The sequence below is a fragment of the Sebastes umbrosus genome, chromosome 22 (genome assembly GCF_015220745.1).
Source record: "Sebastes umbrosus isolate fSebUmb1 chromosome 22, fSebUmb1.pri, whole genome shotgun sequence".
Taxonomy (NCBI): domain Eukaryota; kingdom Metazoa; phylum Chordata; class Actinopteri; order Perciformes; family Sebastidae; genus Sebastes; species Sebastes umbrosus.
Genome location: NC_051290.1, coordinates 23,649,490 through 23,668,050, shown reverse-complemented (window position 1 = coordinate 23,668,050; position 18,561 = coordinate 23,649,490). Strand labels below are relative to the sequence as shown.

At 41.3% G+C, this 18,561-nt stretch overlaps 1 protein-coding gene across 1 annotated transcript; it reads left to right on the top strand.

Annotated features, from left to right (window-relative positions):
- The first annotated feature begins 200 nt into the window (after positions 1–200).
- Positions 201–5,643, top strand: LOC119481946 (serine protease 27-like). The gene is made up of 6 exons (XM_037759263.1): positions 201–337; positions 1,774–1,794; positions 1,903–2,065; positions 3,171–3,436; positions 3,541–3,680; positions 4,442–5,643. Exons 1-6 carry the CDS (start codon positions 280–282, stop codon positions 5,075–5,077), a joined length of 1,284 nt encoding a protein of 427 aa, XP_037615191.1. The 5' UTR covers positions 201–279; the 3' UTR covers positions 5,078–5,643.
- The last annotated feature ends 12,918 nt before the right edge of the window (positions 5,644–18,561 follow it).

The window sequence follows — 18,561 nt, the reverse complement described above, 5'->3', positions numbered from 1 at the left end:
AAGGAAATGAATGTGGGGAATGCACCTCTTACTCATTAGGGCAAAAGCATTCTTCTGCAGTAAATAGGTGAGTGTAATTAGTGTGCAACTACGTGCAAGCTGCAGACGAACACAGGCATCAAGACAAACATGTTTGACTTGATGCTTTTTCCATGTGGCTTCATGCAGAGCTTCTTAAAGCAGGAGTTTCGTAACGTGGGGAGGTCCACTGTGGGTGGAGTCCAGTTTAAGGAGTAGGGTATTTAATGGCAAGGACAAAGTGAACGAGGCACAGTTAAAATGGCTCTCTACCAGTTTCTGTTTGGTTCCACCGTCATCATCACTCTCTTTTCCCAAGGTAAGACATTTTTATTTACAATATTACACATTTTTGGGGTTGATAAAGGGTAGTACGGGAGTACAAGACTATCATGCTACTTTAATTAAGTTGATGTGAGGGTCTACTCCTATAACCTTTTGAATATGAATACATTACACCAACCAGTCACTCTGCAGCCCAGCAAACTTGTAGGCTGATCTTCAATTTTGTTCTTCAAATTACAGAGCAAATATTTAATCTACTAAAAAAAGCAAAATGACTGGTTTTATAGTCTAATCAAAAAAGCACATGTGCATGTAAAGGCTAATCAATTAGCGTCACTAAAGTGTCAGTAGAGTGGTTCTAATCAGTTATGCTTCATTTGGAAAACCCTTCCTGTCTTTTCTATTTCTCTATTTTAACACTGATTAATTAAAGAGAGTAATTAACACAAGTTATTCTTTGGAAATGTTTTACCTGCAAGACCCGAATAATTCTGAATCAGATTTACCAGCCATCGTTTTACGGCTCAGCAAAACAGGGTCTTTGAACTCTAGTACTATGTAGAACGAACTTCACACACAGCCAAGTATTATGAAAAGTTATAGGATTATTGCATTGTGGCAATATATTCAAAAATAACTACCCACTATCATAAAAGTAACCAAGGTACAATACATGGCAGTGTATAGAACTGAAGCCCTAAAATGTGGAGTCTCCCTGCCCTCAGAGCAGTCTGGGAGTCCAACAAGTTCTTAACGATTTCGGCAGACTAACCCCAAAAGGACGGCAGGTGTTAAAACATTGAACTAGTTCATGTTGGAGCGAATTTCTTGCAAGTGTATTTGCACTTGCATGTTTGTCTCCTTTTGCTCTTGGTGTCCTATTAAGTGGAGAGTCGAGAGCAATGAGTTATTTGCCGAGTTAAACAACACGTAATGTCAAAAGTAGAGCTTCATGTCAACCGAATGAGAAGTGGATCTGAGTAGCGGGTGCAGGTTTTGTAACACAATGAGACCGTCGCTGTTTGAAAAAGATGGAACCTAGACTTCAGAATTAACTGGTTGGACAGTTTTACGGTTATTTTTGGGGCATATTATGTCTTTACTTGTTTAATAGTGATAGTGGAAAGAGAGTAAGGGAATGACAGCAAACGATTCGGCCAGTCGGGAATTGCTGCTCAGGGCATTTACACCCATGTGGTATGCGCCCTAACCAGTCGGCTATCGGGTCGCCTTAAAAAACTGTGTTAACTTCAAAAAGATCATTTCCACAAACTTGATCCTCAGATTTTTCCAAAACATTTCAGAAGTGGCGATTTCTGCCTACAACCAAGTAGGCCACAGTTAGACCTTCAAATATTTGCTTATTCTCTTTTTGGTATGTGTTCGTAAAAATGTGCACGTCATGATCTGCGTCACCCTAAAGACGTGGTTTTTTTTTTAACATATTTCTTTCTGTGTTCTAAATTTCAGGATGTCATTCAATGATGCCAGGTAAGCATCCAACATTACAAGTTGTTAAAGCTGTGTTCCTCCTGTCAGCTATGTAGCGGACATGTTGCATATACTCCGTGTTTAACTCTCTTCTCCTTTCTCTGTCAGTATGTGGTCAGGCTACAAGAAACACCAGAATTGTGGGAGGTGTAAATGCATCTCCGGGATCTTGGCCCTGGCAGGTCAGTTTATCCAGTGATGGCCGTGACTTCTGTGCAGCGTCGCTAATTCACAGCAAGTGGGTGCTGACGGCTGCTCACTGCGTAACCGGGTGAGGGATCACTCCTTTATGACCTTTACATTTTTCTGGTTTGTTAACTTTTGTTAATAGAGACAAGTAATATCAGGGAAAGCAGACTTTAATTAACATCTATGTGATGTAAATATTGCAAATTACTTTAACATGTTTAACAATAATCATAAAAAAGCAGAATCCACACATGCAGGCCAGCAGTGTTGCTACTTTCACCTCTCATCTAAAAGGAAGGGAAAGCAGATTTTGGAGGTTTCTTGTCATATTGCATCCCACACATTGCTTCTTGTCACCTGCCATCATGGTTGAAGCTAAGAATTATGGGTCCACAGCACCTCCAATTCCACCTCCAAAAAATAACAACCTGTTTGTCCACAACTGGAACAAACCACTAACATTCACTTAAGAAAAAGCACCAGATGGGAGGATCAATGTAATTATCAAAATACCCTTGTAGAGCTGCAACAATTAATCGATTAGCTGTCAATTATTAAATGAATCGCCAACTATTTTGATAATGGATTAATCGTTTTGAGTCTCTTTAAAAGAAAAAAAAAAGTAAAAATTCCAGCTTCTTAAATGTGAATATTTTCTGGTTTCTTTCCTCCTCTATGACAGTAAACTGAATATCTTTGAGTTGTGGACAAAACAAGACATTTGAGGACATCATCTTTAGCTTTAGGAAACACTGATCGACATTTTTTACCATTTTATAGACCAAACAACTAATCAAATAATCAAGAAAATAATGGACAGACGAATTGACAATGAAAATAAGCGTTTGTTGCAGCCCTGCATCCTTGACTTTTAAATAGTTTCAAAGCTGTCTCAAGCAAACAAAATCTACTGATGAGGACAGTTTGGATTGATTTGGTAAGACAGGGATAACATCACATTGAAATTTATGAAACAAGTTTTTAAAGTGCCACTTTAGAGGCCCTCCAGAGCCTCTGTACCCTTGGTGGTCAGCGGTACACAATATGTGATTTCTCACCATTTGAAACTTATTAGACTTCTGCATCTGTAGGTGGTCTGGCTTGCACTGTGAGCACTCAGCTAGTACTCTGGATGCTGAAGGTGAATAATATACTTAAACATTCTATTTTACTTCTTTGTCTTGTAGAAGTGACACCCAGACCACAAGGGTTTTTCTGGGCCGACACAGCCAGTCAGGTCCAAACCTGCAGGAAGTGTCACGGGGACTTGATATGATCCGATGCCATCCTTCCTACGACTTCCTGACCAACGACAACGACATATGTCTTCTGAAGCTGTCGGCCCCGGTGAATTTTACGGACTACATACAACCGGTGTGCTTAGCCTCGGCAAGGAGCACGTTCCACACCGGGGTAAGCAGCTGGGTCGCTGGTTTTGGAGATACTCAGGAGGGTAAGCTCACAGACCACTTTTATCACACAATGATGCATACTGATGTGTATCATATTTTTTTGCACACCATTTTGAATCTTACCTTTTGAAATATCTCTGATTAGATTCCTCTTCAGCACCTGAAATCCTGCAGGAGGTGAATGTACCAATAGTGGGAAACAATGAGTGCAGATGTGCCCATCGTCGACTCACAGATAACATGATCTGTGCTGGGTTGAGAGCTGGAGGCAAGGATGCATGCACGGTAACCACCACATTTTGTGCATTTATTATGTAATGCCTTCTTGAGGACTGTATTTTACAGGGAGTTGATAGACAGCAGGGTAAACTGCAGAATAGCGTCCTGGGAATATGTACTTTGTCTTCCAAATTCAGATGCAAAATTTGATCCAGCAGATTGTGTACAAAATGATCTTAAAATCTGAATTCATATTCCAGAAATCTTCAAAATGACATAAATTAGCTGCAGTTCATGCATATATGTGACTAAAATTAATACACATTTTGGTTTTGAGTAGACAAAGACAAGCTAGTAAACAACAGTCTTTGGATTATTGTTACTTTTACTCTAGTTTTATCCAGTTATGTTAGCATTAGCTTACCTAAGTTGTCATGGTTTGTCCCAGTTGTTTTGTTGCTGATTCTTTGTTGCAAGAACTGTTAACGTAACCTAAAATTTCTGGTGGTGACATAACAACAAAACTTCTTAAGAACAGATATTGTTTTTTGTTTCCCCTTTGTGCTAAGCTAGGCTAAACACATCATAGAGCTATCCACGTATTGAACACACAGAGAAGAAGACGATATTAATGTTCTCAGAACTCTCCGTCAAATGTGAAAATAAGCAAGCCTTCCACTGTATTTATTAAAGTAATGGTTTATATATTTATATCCAAGGATGTCAGACTTTAACAGCCACCAAACATCATTATGGGATTCAGCAGGGTGGGTGATTCCGGTACTAGAAGATACCCTATCCCAACCACTATCAATTTCTTTCCACAGGGAGACTCAGGGGCACCACTGGTGACCAAAAAGGGTGGTATATGGATCCAGAGTGGAATTGTGAGTTTTGGCAATGGCTGCGCCAGGCCCAACAATCCTGGAGGTTACACCCGTGTGTCCCAGTACCAGGAATGGATCACCAGCATCACTGGCAGCAGCCAACCAGGCTTTGTTACCTACGTCTCCTCAGGAGTTGACAGCGACTTAAACTTTGACTGTTCAGACCTCACAGGCCCCACTACCCCTACAACCACAACAACCCCTACTACCACCACAACAACCCCTACTACCACCACAACAACCCCTACTACCACCACAACGACCCCTACTACTACCACAACAACCCCTACTACTACCACAACAACCCCTACTACCACCACAACAGCCCCCACAACCACCACAACAGCCCCTACAACCACCACAACAACCCCTACTACCACCACAACAACCCCTACTACCACCACTACAACCCCTACTACCACCACAACAACCCCTACTACCACCACAACCCCAGAGGATAAGGGTAGTGATAATGGCAGTGTATTTGACAGTGGTGAACACGTGATCCATTTCTCCCACTTCACCTCTCTGTGTCTCCTAGTTATTTCGCTCTGTGTGCTGGGTGGAGACACATAACGTGAAAAACTATTTACAGTTTAAGGTTTCTGAGCCCAAATGTCACATTCACTGTGTTTGATAATGAGCCCTCTTCTTTCAATGTAAATATGAAAGCAAAAATATAGAACTGAAAGGTTGTGATTGCCAACAACAAAACAAACCCTTTTTATATTAATATATCATAAAAAAATGTTTTTGTAATAATCACAAAGGTGATTGTTTGACTCGTTTGTCTTTAATTAAAGAGTAACTTGACACTAATCGCAGTGGTGTCTCTAGTAGAAAGGTTCAAGCATGTTTCACCTGGGTGTGGTCAGAAATGTGTCCTGTTGCACCTGTAACCACACCCAACAGTGATGTCACAATGTCCTATGGTACACCTATACATCACTGCAGCAAGGTGAGAAGTGAAGCCACTGGAAGTCCAGATTTTAAGAGGGGTGTTGAGTTACTCTTTAAATGTTATGTTGAATTGTGAAAAGTTAATTTCTGCGTGCTATTAAAAAGTTAATAATTTTATAAACTTGCAAGTTGTTGGATTGATGTAAACTTTTAAGAAAAAGTTTGTAAAATTTTGTATAGTCTTGTAAAGAAATTATGTTTTTTCAGACATACTTTATAATAAAAACATAAAATAAACACATTTTTTTTGTATTTTTTTTGGAGGGAGGGGCAACATGCAAAAAAACAAACTGTTAACAATTGCTTATTTTTGACTCTCCTTTTAGCTCTGTTTTGGTCTTCACCAACTCCTGAGGGAAATACCTGGATCTTTAGCTGCTACATGCTCCGCCAGATAGTTGTTAAATTTGTCCGTTTGCTGTTTGGCGTTGGCCAAGTAGTGTACAGTTAATATACCAGAAAGATGTATCTTGAAATGGGGTTGATGATAGCCATGAGAATGAACCAAAACCGTAATGTTGCGGGCTGCCAAAACCAAAACAATCAGCAGAAAGAGGATAAAATACTAATTCTTTCTCATCACTATGAGCAACTCCTCTAACATAACACCTAGTTTGATCCATGTTTTAATATAAAAATATTAGGGCTGTCAAACTTAGCGCGATAATAATGTCTTAATGCAAATTTGTTTAAACGCCACTAATTTCTTTAGCGCATTAACGCAACTTGTGATTTTTAGGTTGTAGCGGCTCAATTTAAAGCTAGAGTGAAGATACTAACCATGTTATACTAGCTTGTCGGGAAGGAGGCTAAATAACGCTCCAATCTCGCGCTACATTTTGCGAGGAAAAACTGTCATGGCCGCTTTTATGCTAAATGCAGTACCTGCGAGGGTTTCTGGCCAATATCTGTCATTGTTTTGTGTTGTTTATTGATTTACAATAATACATATATTTGGATAAAGCAGCATATTTGCCTACGCCCCTTTCGATAATATTAAATACTTGACAAATCTCTCTTTAAGGTACATTTTGAACAGATTATTTTGCGATTAATCACAATTAACTATGTACAATCAAGCGATTAATTGCAATTAAATATTTTAATCGATTGACAGCCCTAAAAGATATCAATTAGTGCAAAAAGAGGAATACACTTGGATACCTGATAACTAAAATGTTGCCAATACTTGTGCATCATTACACGTTAAGACCTCTGTATGAACCTACATTTATTTTGTGCATGGTGAAAATTCCCTCATAAACTGGCTGTGTAAACCTGAAACACTGGGAGCTCTGGTTTGTTGTACTGCTCTGTGAGCTCTTATGAGAGGATTACTCATGGTCACACACACACACACTCCTGTTAACCTGGCAGGGAAGTGCAACTCACCTCCCCTGACCTGCAGGATCAATCGGGTGAAAAATGACATGCACTGATTCCAAGTGTGTTTAAGCACTAATTATGTGTATGTGTGTTAATAATAATGAACCGTTTAACCGTTAACCGACATTAATCATTTTAACCGATTAACGCTATCGGTTAAAAACGCTTAAAAGAAATGTTAATAATTAACTCAAAAGCTGAGTGGCTCAGAGGAGCAGCTTGTCTCTTTAAGGAGAAAAGCTGGTCCACCTTAACAGCCCACCTTAAGAAGTGGAGCCGGAGTTGCAGGATACAGGAAGTCGGCTCCGGTCTCTGGCTCGCTTGAGCGGAGCAGAGGAGTTGTAATTTAGTAGCATTTATTCATCGACAAATAAACTGTACACACACTGCTACACCTACGATCACAGCTAGAACGCCACCAACAACCTCACACTCACCGCCAACACACACACACACGGTCTATAATACGGTTAATAATCGGTTAAGACATTTTTTCAAAATGAGCATCCCTAATGTGTGTATATTTTTGACTTTTGTGTATTCCTACATCACATTGCCCTTAAATGCCCTTCAAGGTTCACAAACTCCTTCTGAAATGAAACCTAATTGAGCCAAATGTACCGTCTTTTCATTCCCTTTCACTTTTAACATTCATTTTTCCAAATATTCACACATGAATGCGACTCCTATCCCCAGCAGGCCGCAGCGGATCAGTTGTGACAAACCTGCACTCCAATATGTTCTGGATGGCTGATCGGAAAACTAACTAGCAAGCAGCCTGAAGCAACAGCCTCATTGTTATTCTGCGGCTGTGATGGTGTATTATTACTTTAGTCTCAGTGGTAGAAATTGTGTTTGTGGAACACAAAGATGACAAAAAACAAATTTGACTCAGGGGCAAGAAACAGCCCTGAAAATAAAGTTGATTTCTGTCCCTCATGTAGAAGCACTTTGTGTGCGTCACTCCTTTTTGCCTCTTTCTTAGTGAGAAATATTATTCATTTTGATTATACTGAAACTTGTTATTTTTTTACCAGCCATTTTCTATCAGTCCAGGAGCTTTAGAGGAGCAACATTATTGAAAACGTGTCCATTTTCATTACTTTTGAGTGCCTTTTTAATGCTTTCTTACATAAAAGTCTCATTGTGTCTCTTTTGTTATGTGTACTTTATATGACATCATTTGGTCCCTCTTTGACTCATCAAGGGGCTCAAAAAAAGAGAAAATGGGTCAAAGAAAGAATATGTAGCCACTATATATCTTTCACCATGTTACATAAAGCTTATTGAAGGTTTTCTTTTCATCACATGGGTGTAAAGATAAGAGCCATGAGAAGAAAAGAAGAAAAAACAGTGACCATGTAGGAAAGTCAGACAAGAAAAGCTAATTAAGAGAGGGAACGCTGCAGCTCTTAAGTGGCATTTAACAAAAAGCACATTGCAATGTGGCCATTATTACTGAGCTGGTAAACAGCAGACACACAAACGAGAGGAGGATCGATAATAGAGAATGACAGTCAGACACTGCATGGATGAGAGTTTTGTACCTCGTCTGTACAAAAGTTTTTCGCACATCTACTTTTTATGAAAATGTTGCATAAATGTCTGCACATAAAGACACACTGTCCATCCTGCATTCACTAGAAAATGCCAAAACTATTAACCTGTGCAGCATATATATATATATATATATATATATAAACTGAGGGAAAAAAGTTTGGAAACTTGTGTTTGGTGGATTATTTTTCTGTGTGGGTGACCCGCAACGAATCCTGGTTGAGGAATGGAACGCCATCCCACAGCAACGTGTGACCAGGTTAGTGACCAGCATGAGGAGGAGGTTGCCAGGCTGTTGTGGCTGCGTATGAATCTTCCACCGCTACTGAGGGTCCTGACAGTGTATTAAATGAATAAAGTGTAAAATTGCCAATATGTCTTGTTTGTTCCTTGTTACTGATAGAGAGTTCAATCATCCAATCCACCAAACAACTCAAACAAGAGTCAATACCAACAGGAACACTGTTTACCATTAGCAGAGCATTTTTGCAAATTTTTCTTGGGCGCTACCCACATAATCAGCTGTGCTGCTCATCCCACAAATGCATGATCCTTACAAGTTGGACATCATTGTGAAGGTAAATAAACAGGCTTTCCAACGATGTAAAATACAATGCCAATTAGCATTGTAACAACAGAGAAATAATCCACCAAACACAAGTTTCCGAACTTCTTTTTCCCAGTTCATATATATATATACACTGATCAGCCATAACATTAAGACCACTGACAGGTGAAATGAATAACATTGATTATCTCGTTATAATTTTGTGTTGGAAGCAGAAAAAATGGGCCAGCATAAGGATGTGAGCGATTTTGATAAGGGCTTTGACATATCAAGCGTAGCGTTGGTTCAGGCAGGCCATGATGTCAAGCTCTGCTCATACGACGGCTATCTTAAGCCAGCCCAATCAGCTGATGCATCAGCTGACGGATCAGCTGATTCCTCTCAATGCATTCATTGGTAAATTTCATACAGGGCGCCTTATTTAAGCTGCTTCAGCCGGCCTACCGTGGCTGCTTCCTCTACAAGCCGCTCGCAACATGAGAACAACCAGATTTTCCAAGTACAAGCTTCAACTTACCCTGCTGCTCGTCATGTCGATTTCCGTCCATGATGACTGGGCTATGGAGTCACAACAACAGCATCCGAGGCAGAGGAAGCCATCGGCATAGAGAGCCGTTCCCTATCTGCCGGAGCTCGCATCTGATAAGTAGACATTCAAGTTCTGCTCCCAGCATTTCCTAATGGCCGTGTCCAGGCTCCTACAAGTCCTGGTTGCAAACCACATCACGGCTCCAGTCGGGTCTTCTCATGAAGAGCTCTTTGAAATGTTTTTGGAAAGCGTCCATGGCAAAACTCCACCAGCAGATCTTCTCAAATCCTGCGCTCCCAGGAAAGCCGCTGAGAAAAGGAAAGAAAGTGCACGAAACTCCGCTGCAGTCCCAGCTACTGCCGCTGAGCCGCCTTCCAAAGAGCACGAGATCCAGCGGTCCACGCCCGGTCCGAGCCCCGGTCCGAGGCCCGGTCCAAGCCCAGCAGTCCGAGCTCCAGCGGCCCGAGCCCAGCCCCGGCAGCCGGCTACCTGGAGCAGGAGGACAACCCTGTCATGACAGCTCTATCCAGGCATCCAGTCACTCGCCAATATGACTCCAGATCCAAGCCCTGGAGTCCATGTCGGCATCTCCAGCAAGCCGGCTTCTTTCAAAACACGGAAGGGCTGTCACCTCTACGCGCGCCGCAGATCGATGACGTCATTCCATCGAGCTTTGATGACGTCACAGTCCCGCGGAGATTTCTGGGAATTGCAATCCAAATCTCCACCAGGGTCCATTATTTCCACCTGCTGCTGCAATTTCGCACAATCTGAGAAGCCAAATCCTTGCAGCCATCCTTCATAAAGGGTGCTTTGGTGCTTACACAGACCTGTTATTAGAAACTGTTTTTCCTCACAGCATTTTCAGGTTCTTAAAGGTGGCGAGTTCACTACACGCAACCAAATTTTCGATCCTTCGCATGATCTCACTATAGCTGACGTAACCATTAACACTCAGTATTTCACCATATTTTTAAAAAACACTCAAGACTGATGAAGATAGGAAGGAACATCTGTTTTTAATCTCTTAGTCTAATCCCGTCTTCAATGATCCACTATCTGAGATGCCGACCTCAAGCCAGCCAATGACTAATTCTTTGTCACAGAGGAGGGGAAGCCCATGTCCGAGCTTGGTTTGCCTCACACCTTCGCCTCCTCTGCCAATCATGCGGACTGCCACCAAGAACGCTGCACTGCGCATTCTCTCCGCATAGGAGCAGCAACAACAGCAGCATTAACAGCTCTTTGTCTCCACACTCGAGGCTTGGGGCCGATGGTCATCAACCGCTTATGAGCGTTATCTCCGGCCGGAGGCTCCAGACATCCTCGAAGCTCAAAAGCTATGAGTGCCTCAGTAACTTGCTGGCTATATATAGTAAATGTTACGGCATATCTGCTTGTACTCTCATTTAACTTTCTAGCATATGCCTCAACCTGCAATCTGTGAAGAATCAAAAAGGCTTCACTGTATATGTTTTAGTCTAATTAGCTTTCCATTAAGTCGTACTGCTGGCCCCTCCTGCTGGCTCTTCCATGTAGGCGCATGGAAGGCCAGGGAGGTTTTCTTGGAGTGGTCATTTTTGGGGCTCCCTGCGCTCCCTGCTTTTAGCTTTCCATGTATGCACATGGAAGGGCAAGGAGGTGCGCTCTCCTTGCCTTATGCTTTCCACGTATGCGCGTGGAAGGGTGCAACCTGTGTAGATGCAGGCGAGCTGAAGCTTCATGAAGCATCAAAGCTTTCCAGCATATTGGTTCGGAAAAGGGTTAATATCTGGATGCATCATATGCACGAAACCACCTGGTGGTCAAAGATTGTAAAACAGGCAGATATGATCTTAACCATGTGATCTGTGATATACTGTATTTTGCGCCAGTAAAGGCTGTTCAGAATGACTATATATTACAAGGTAATCCATTATATCCATATAATATAATGTCCATTTTCTAGTAAGTATATTTTGAGTTTATAACATTACATGTATATTAAACTGTAATTGTTTTTATGCATTTTATGTGTGTAACCAATTCTTGGTCAAAAATTGTATTGCAGTATAATATAATATAATAATGGCAGGAGGGGGTAATATTAGTGTTCTGTGTCACTTCTGGAAGGTGGCATTGGTTTAACCAGTGTACGGGTTTTCAGTGGGTGCTCAGCTAGCTCCTCCTGTGGCTCTTCCATGTAAGCGCATTGAAGGCCAGGTGAGGTTTTCCTGGAGTGGTAATTTTTGGGGTCTCACTGCTGCGCTCCTGCCTTTAGCTTTCCACGTATGCACATGGAAGGGCAAGGAGGAGTGCTCTCACTTGCCTCATGCTACCACGTAGGCTCGTGGATCCACGTACAGACGTAGGCAAAATTGTTGGTACCCTTCCGTTTAAAGAGACAAGAAAAACCAACAATGGTCACTGAAATAACTTGAAACTGACAAAAGTAATAATAAATAAAAATTCACTGAAAATGAACTAATGAAAATCAGATACTGTTTTTGAATATGGTTCAGCAGAATCATTTAAAAAACAAACTAATGAAACTGGCCTAGACAAAAATGATGGTACCCTTAACTTAATATTTTGTTGCACAACCTTTTGAGGCAATCACTTCAATCAAGTGATTTCTGTAACTCTCAATGAGACTTCTGCACCTGTCGACAGGTATGTTGGCCCCACTCCTCATGAGCAAACTGCTCCAGCTGTCTCAGGTTTGAAGGGTGCCTTCTCCAGACTGCATGTTTCAGCTCCTTTCCACAGATGTTCAATAGGATTTAGATCCGGGCTCATAGAAGGCCACTTCAGAATAGTCCAATGTTTTGTTCTTAGCCATTCTTGGGTGTTTTTAGCTGTGGTTTTGGGTCATTATCCTGTTTGAGGACCCATGACCTGCGACTGAGACCAAGCTTTCTGACACTGGGCAGCACATTTCGCTCCAGAATGCCTTGATAGTCTTCAGATTTCATTGCACCCTGCACAGATTCAAGACACCCTGTGCCAGATGCAACAAAGCAGCCCCATAACATAACCGAGCCTCCTCCATGTTTCACATTAGGTACAGTGTTCTTTTCTTTGGATGCTTCATTTTTGCGTCTGTAAACATAGAGCTGATGTGACTTGCCAAAAAGCTCCAGTTTTGTCTCATCTGTCCAAAGGACATTCTCCCAGAAGCTTTGTGGCTTGTCAATATGCATTTTGGAAAATTTCAGTCTCGCTTTTTTATGATTTGGTGTCCTCCTCGGTTGTCTTCCATTAAGTCCACTTTGGCTCAAACAGTGACGGATGGTGCGATCTGACACTGATGTACCTTGACCTTGGAGTTCACCTCTAATCTCTTTGGAAGTTGTTCTGGGCTCTTTGGTTACCATTCGTATATCCGTCTCTTCAATATGTCATCAATTTTCCTCTTGCGGCCAACATCCAGGGAGGTTGGCTACAGTCCCATGGACCTTAAACTTCTGAATAATATGTGCAGCTGTAGTCACAGGAACATCAGGGCTGCTTGGAGATGGTCTTATAGCCTTTACCTTTAACATGAAGGTCTATAATGTTCTTTCTGATCTCCTGAGACAACTCTCTCCTTAGCTTTCTGTGGTCCATGTTCAGTGTGGTACACACCATGATACCAAACAGCACAGTGACTACTTTTTCACCCTTTAAATAGGCAGACTGACTGATTACAAGTTTGAAGATACCTGTGATGTTATTTACAGGACACACCTTAGTTTAACATGTCCCTATGGTCAAACTATTTTACATCTTTTCTAGGGTACCATCATTTTTGTCCAGGCCAATTTCATTAGTTTGTTTTTTAAAATGATTCTGTTGAACCACAATTCAAGAACAATAGCTGATTTTCATTAGTTAATTTTCAGTAAATTTTTATTTATTATTACTTTTGTCAGTTTCAAGTTATTTCAGTGACTATTGTGGGGTTTTTCTTTCTTTAACGGAAGGGTACCAATAATTTTGCCTACGTCTGTATGCGCGTGGATGGGCGCAACCTGTGTAGATGCGGATGGCATCACTGTATGTCGTTTGAATCTGCACGGGTTTCACTGGATGCTCAGCTAGCTCCTCCCGTGGCTCTTCCATGTAAGCGCATGGAAGGCCAGGGAGGTTTTCCTGGTGTGTCATTTTGGGGTTTTTACTGCTGCGCTCCTGCCTTTAGCTTTCCATGTATGCACATGGAAGGGCAAGGAGGAGTGCCTCTCCTTGCCTTATGCTTTCCACGTATGCACGTGGAGGGGCGCAACCTGTGTAGGATGCAGATGGCATCACTGTATGTTGTTTGAATCTGCACGGGGTTTCACTGGATGCTCAGCTAGCTCCTCCTGTGGCTCTTCCATGTAAGCGCATGGAAGGCCAGGGAGGTTTTCCTGGTGTGGTCATTTTGGGGTTTTGCTGCTGCGCTCCTGCCTTTAGCTTTCCATGTATGCACATGGAAGGGCAAGGAGGAGTGCTCTCCTTGCCTTATGCTTTCCACGTATGCACGTGGAGGGGCGCAACCTGTGTAGATGCAGATGGCATCACTGTATGTCGTTTGAATCTGCACGGGTTTCACTGGGTGCTCAGCTAGCTCCTCCTGTGGCTCTTCCATGTAAGCACATGGTAAGGCCAGGGAGGATTGCCTGGTATGGTTTGTTTTGGGGGTCTTTGCTGCTGCTCTCCCTGCCTTTGGCTTTCCATGTATGCACATGGAAGGGCAAGGAGGAGTGCTCTCCTTGCCTCATGCTACCACGTAGGCTCGTGGATCCACGCATGCGCGTGGATGGGCAGGGAGGTCCCAGAGCAGAGCCATACCGCCAAATATAATGTATATATTACTGCAAATGTAATAAGTGTCTTTGACTAAAGTGGTCCTGACTGAAATATATATATATATATATATATATATAGTTTCTGTTTATATCCTCCAAGGCAGAATGTCAGAAGCAATGGCATGTGAAAAATGCGCCTTTAATGGAAGAAGTTCAGAGAAGGAATGTTGTTTGGAAACCTGAGTAATGCCGTTTCACAGACACGAAGTACATTGAGTGGCAGAAAATCATTTGCAGCAGTGAATGCTGTCGGTTCAGAGGAAAGCACATTACATTAAAAAAAATGTGGTCTCACTAGAAAAATGAGGCAGATTAGTGCACAACAAAGGCTGGAAAAAATTTAAAAAAAATTCTCAAACCAGGGCTAAAACACCAGTTAACACTGACTTTAAACTGGGCTGAAAAGACAGTGAAAATTGGACTAAATAGAGCTAAAGCACCGGTCAATACTGGAAGAACAACAGAGCTAAAACAACAGTAAATATCTGACTAAAACAGGATGAAACACCAGTGAATACTGGACTAAAACAGGGCTAAAACATCACTGAATAGTGTGCCAAAAACAGGGCTAAAATACCAGTAGAACACTGGACTAAAACATGGAATGAATAATAGAATCAAACAGGACTGAAATATTGGTGAATATTAAACCAAAGCAGGGCTACAATACCAGTCAATATTTAGACCGAACCAGTGCTAAGACACCAGTGAATATTGGACCATACCCAAACTAAGAACCAGTAAACACTGGCCGAAAACAGGGCTAAAACCACAGTAAGTATTGGACTAAAACCAGGGCCAATACTGGAACAAAACAGGCTACAAACACCAGCAAACAATGGACAAAGCCAGGATAAAAACACCAGCGAATTTTAGACCAAAACATGGGCTAAATCACAAGCGAATAATGCACTAAAACAGAACACCAAAAAACACAAGGAATATTGGACCAAACCATGGCTAAAACACCAATTAATATTGTGCCAAAATGCCAGGGAATATTGGGCTAGTGTAGATCTATAGATACAAGCGTATAATGATCCAAACCTGGACTAAACCATCACTGAATATTGCCCAAAGCAGCGCTAAAACACCTATCAATATTAAGCCAAAGCAGGGCTAAAATACCAGTAGGTAACCACTGGACCAAAACATGAGTGAATGATAGACTGAAAACAATGATGAATATTAAAACCAAACCAGGGCTAAAAACCTGAGTGGATATAGGACCAAACCAGGGCTAAAATACAGGTCAATATTAGACCAAACCAGGGCTAAAACATCAGTGAATATAGGACAAATTCAGAGCTAAACATCAGTGAATATAAGACAAACACCAGTGAATATTGGACAAATACAGAGCTAAAACATCAGTGAATATAGGACCAAACCCCAGTGAATAATGGAAAAATATAGTGCTAAAACACCGTGAATATTGGACAAATACAGAGCTAAAACACCAGTGAATATAGGACAAACCAGGGCTCAACCACCAGTGAATATTGGACAAATACAGAGCTAAAATATCAGTGAATATAGGACCAAACCAGTACTAAAACACCAGTGAATATTGGACAAATACATGAGCTAAAACACCAGTGAATATTGGACAAATACAGAGCTAAAACACAGCGAATATAGGACCAAACCAGGGCTCACCACCAGTGAAATATTGGACAAACACAGAGCTAAACATCAGTGAATAAGAGCTAAAACACCAGAAAATATTGACTTATAACAGTCCAATTATCAGTGCAAAAAACATGGAGAGATAAATGACAGCTCACTTTTAAAACCAAGCATTCTAAACAGCAGCACACTGCAGAGCTTGCTGCAGGTCTGTCTCAGAGCTGACTCACTGTTTATGTGTAATGAATCATGTTGAGGTTAAGATTGCTGCCATTGTTAGTGAGCTTCTGTTGAACATCTCCATCTCATCACTGTTACACAACCCTAATGTGAAAAAAAGACATCATCAATCTGTGTGGCTTTTTTTATCCTTAAAGCAGTACAAGTGATGTATGATTAATATTAGTAGTAGACAGAAATATACTGGAAAAACAAAGTTCGGAAACGTGTGTTTGGTGGATTATTTCTCTGTTGTTACAATGCTAATTGGCATTATATTTTACATCGTTGGAAGCTGTTTATTTACCTTCGCAATGATGTCCAACTGGTAAGGATCATGCATTTGTAGGGATGGAGCAGCAACAGCATGATTATGTGGGTAGCGCCCAAGAAAAATTTGCCAAAATGCTCTGCCAATGGTAAACAGTGTATTCTCATAAGGCTACCAGGAAGCCTGCAATGACTGCCCTTCACCGTCAGGCCCGTGGTCGCTGGTGTCGACAACACAGACAATGGAAGGTTGGTGACCATTATGAGGAGGAGGTGCCAGGCTGTTGTGGCTGCGTATGGATCTTCCACTCGCTACTGATGCTCCTGACATATTGTATTAAATGAATAAAGTGTAAAATTGCCAATATGTCTTGTTTGTTCCTTGTTACTGATAGAGAGTTCAATCATCCAATCCACCAAACAACTCAAAACAAGAGTCAACACCAACAGGAGAATACACTGTTTACCATTGACGGAGCATTTTGGCAAATTTTTCTTGGGCGTTACCCATACAATCAGCTGTGCTGCTTATCCCACAAATACATGATCCATACAAGTTGAACATCATTGCGAAGGTAAATAAACAGGCTTTCCAACGATGTAAAATACAATGCCAATTAGCATTGTAAAAACAGAGAAATAATCCATCAAACACAAGTTTCCGAACTTTTTTTCCAGTTTATATAGAATGTTATCTTGTTTTTTGAACTTTATTTGTAAAGCACCTTTTATGCAGAGATGCAACCCAAAGTGCACAAAAACAGGATATTTTTGTCATACTTCTGACCAATATTACTCTTTTTTAGCTTTGTTTACCAGTCCTGAGGGAAATATCTGGCCTCCTTTAGCTGCTAAATGCGCCACTAAATTCACCAGCTAGTAGCTAACTGTGTCTGTCTGCTGTTTTGGCGCTGAGGCAGGAAGCACACAGGTTGGTTTTAGAGCTATTCTCTGAAAACAGCTGCCTGCTGCGGCCAAAAATGATGTTATGAGAGCGGTGAGGTGAACCAAAACAGTGAAGATGTGAAACTCACTATAAAGCCCCAGACACACCAGGAACGTCAGGAGCGCGTGGTGCTGCGTGGCGCCGGTGGCTGCATGATACACGCGTCTGGTGTTCACACTAGCTGCATATCAGCTGCTTGTCTGCTCGTTTCTGCTGCTGCAGCTGCTGCTGTCAGCCCTTTCTTTTGCATAGAGTTTTGCCTTTTATGGCCATTTCATTTCATTATAAATATCATTTATATTTATTTTAGACCGAGAAAGGTTAAGAAACGTGGGTAATTTGTAAATAATAGTAATAATCCACAGTTAAAACTCCGTACTATATTCATTCATGGAGCTCTCAAAGTCACTGCATGTTCTAGGACACTGTCCGGAAGATATTTCAGAATTAAAAGCCTTGTGTTAACAAATGAAAGGGCCTTCTGTCCATAGAAAAAATGCTTGAGGGCTTTTATTTTGAAATGAAAGCAGGAAGTGTTGATTTAAAAATAAGTCTTACTTTTTTTTTCATCTCCGTAACATATTCTACAGATAGACACTTGAAACTGTAGTAATTGTAGCAGTTATGATGTAAATATACAGTCAATAGATCATTTTCACTGTCCGTGACATATTCTACAGATGTCTAGACATGTAAACTGTAGAAATGTAGCTGATATGATGTTAATATACAGTCAATAGATCACTTTCACTGTCTGCTGTTGCTGTGAGACGCGCGCGGCATGTGTCAAAAATAGGCGAGACCTCATTCTCTAGAAGAGACGCAGCACGTGGGCAGTGTGGCCGCTCTAACCTGTTAACACTGACACCAAAATAAAAAACAACAGGTAACGCAGCCGCCACACGCTCCTGACGTTCCTGGTGTGTAAAGCTCTGTAAAGCCGAGGGGAACTGCAGATCATTCTCTGTAAGTCACTACGAGCGACACCTTTCACATATAAAAACGTTCAATTATAGACGCTTTTATAAATAATAAAAAAAAGGAAAAATTCTGAGGAAGTACCATTATCCCGAATTAAAAGCCGCATTAAAAAGAGTTCACCGTAGTAGTAGAGCTATCATTGGAAGATCCAGAGTGATAGCAGTAGCAGGTAAATACTAGTGACAGCAGCAGTAGTAGTAGAACTTG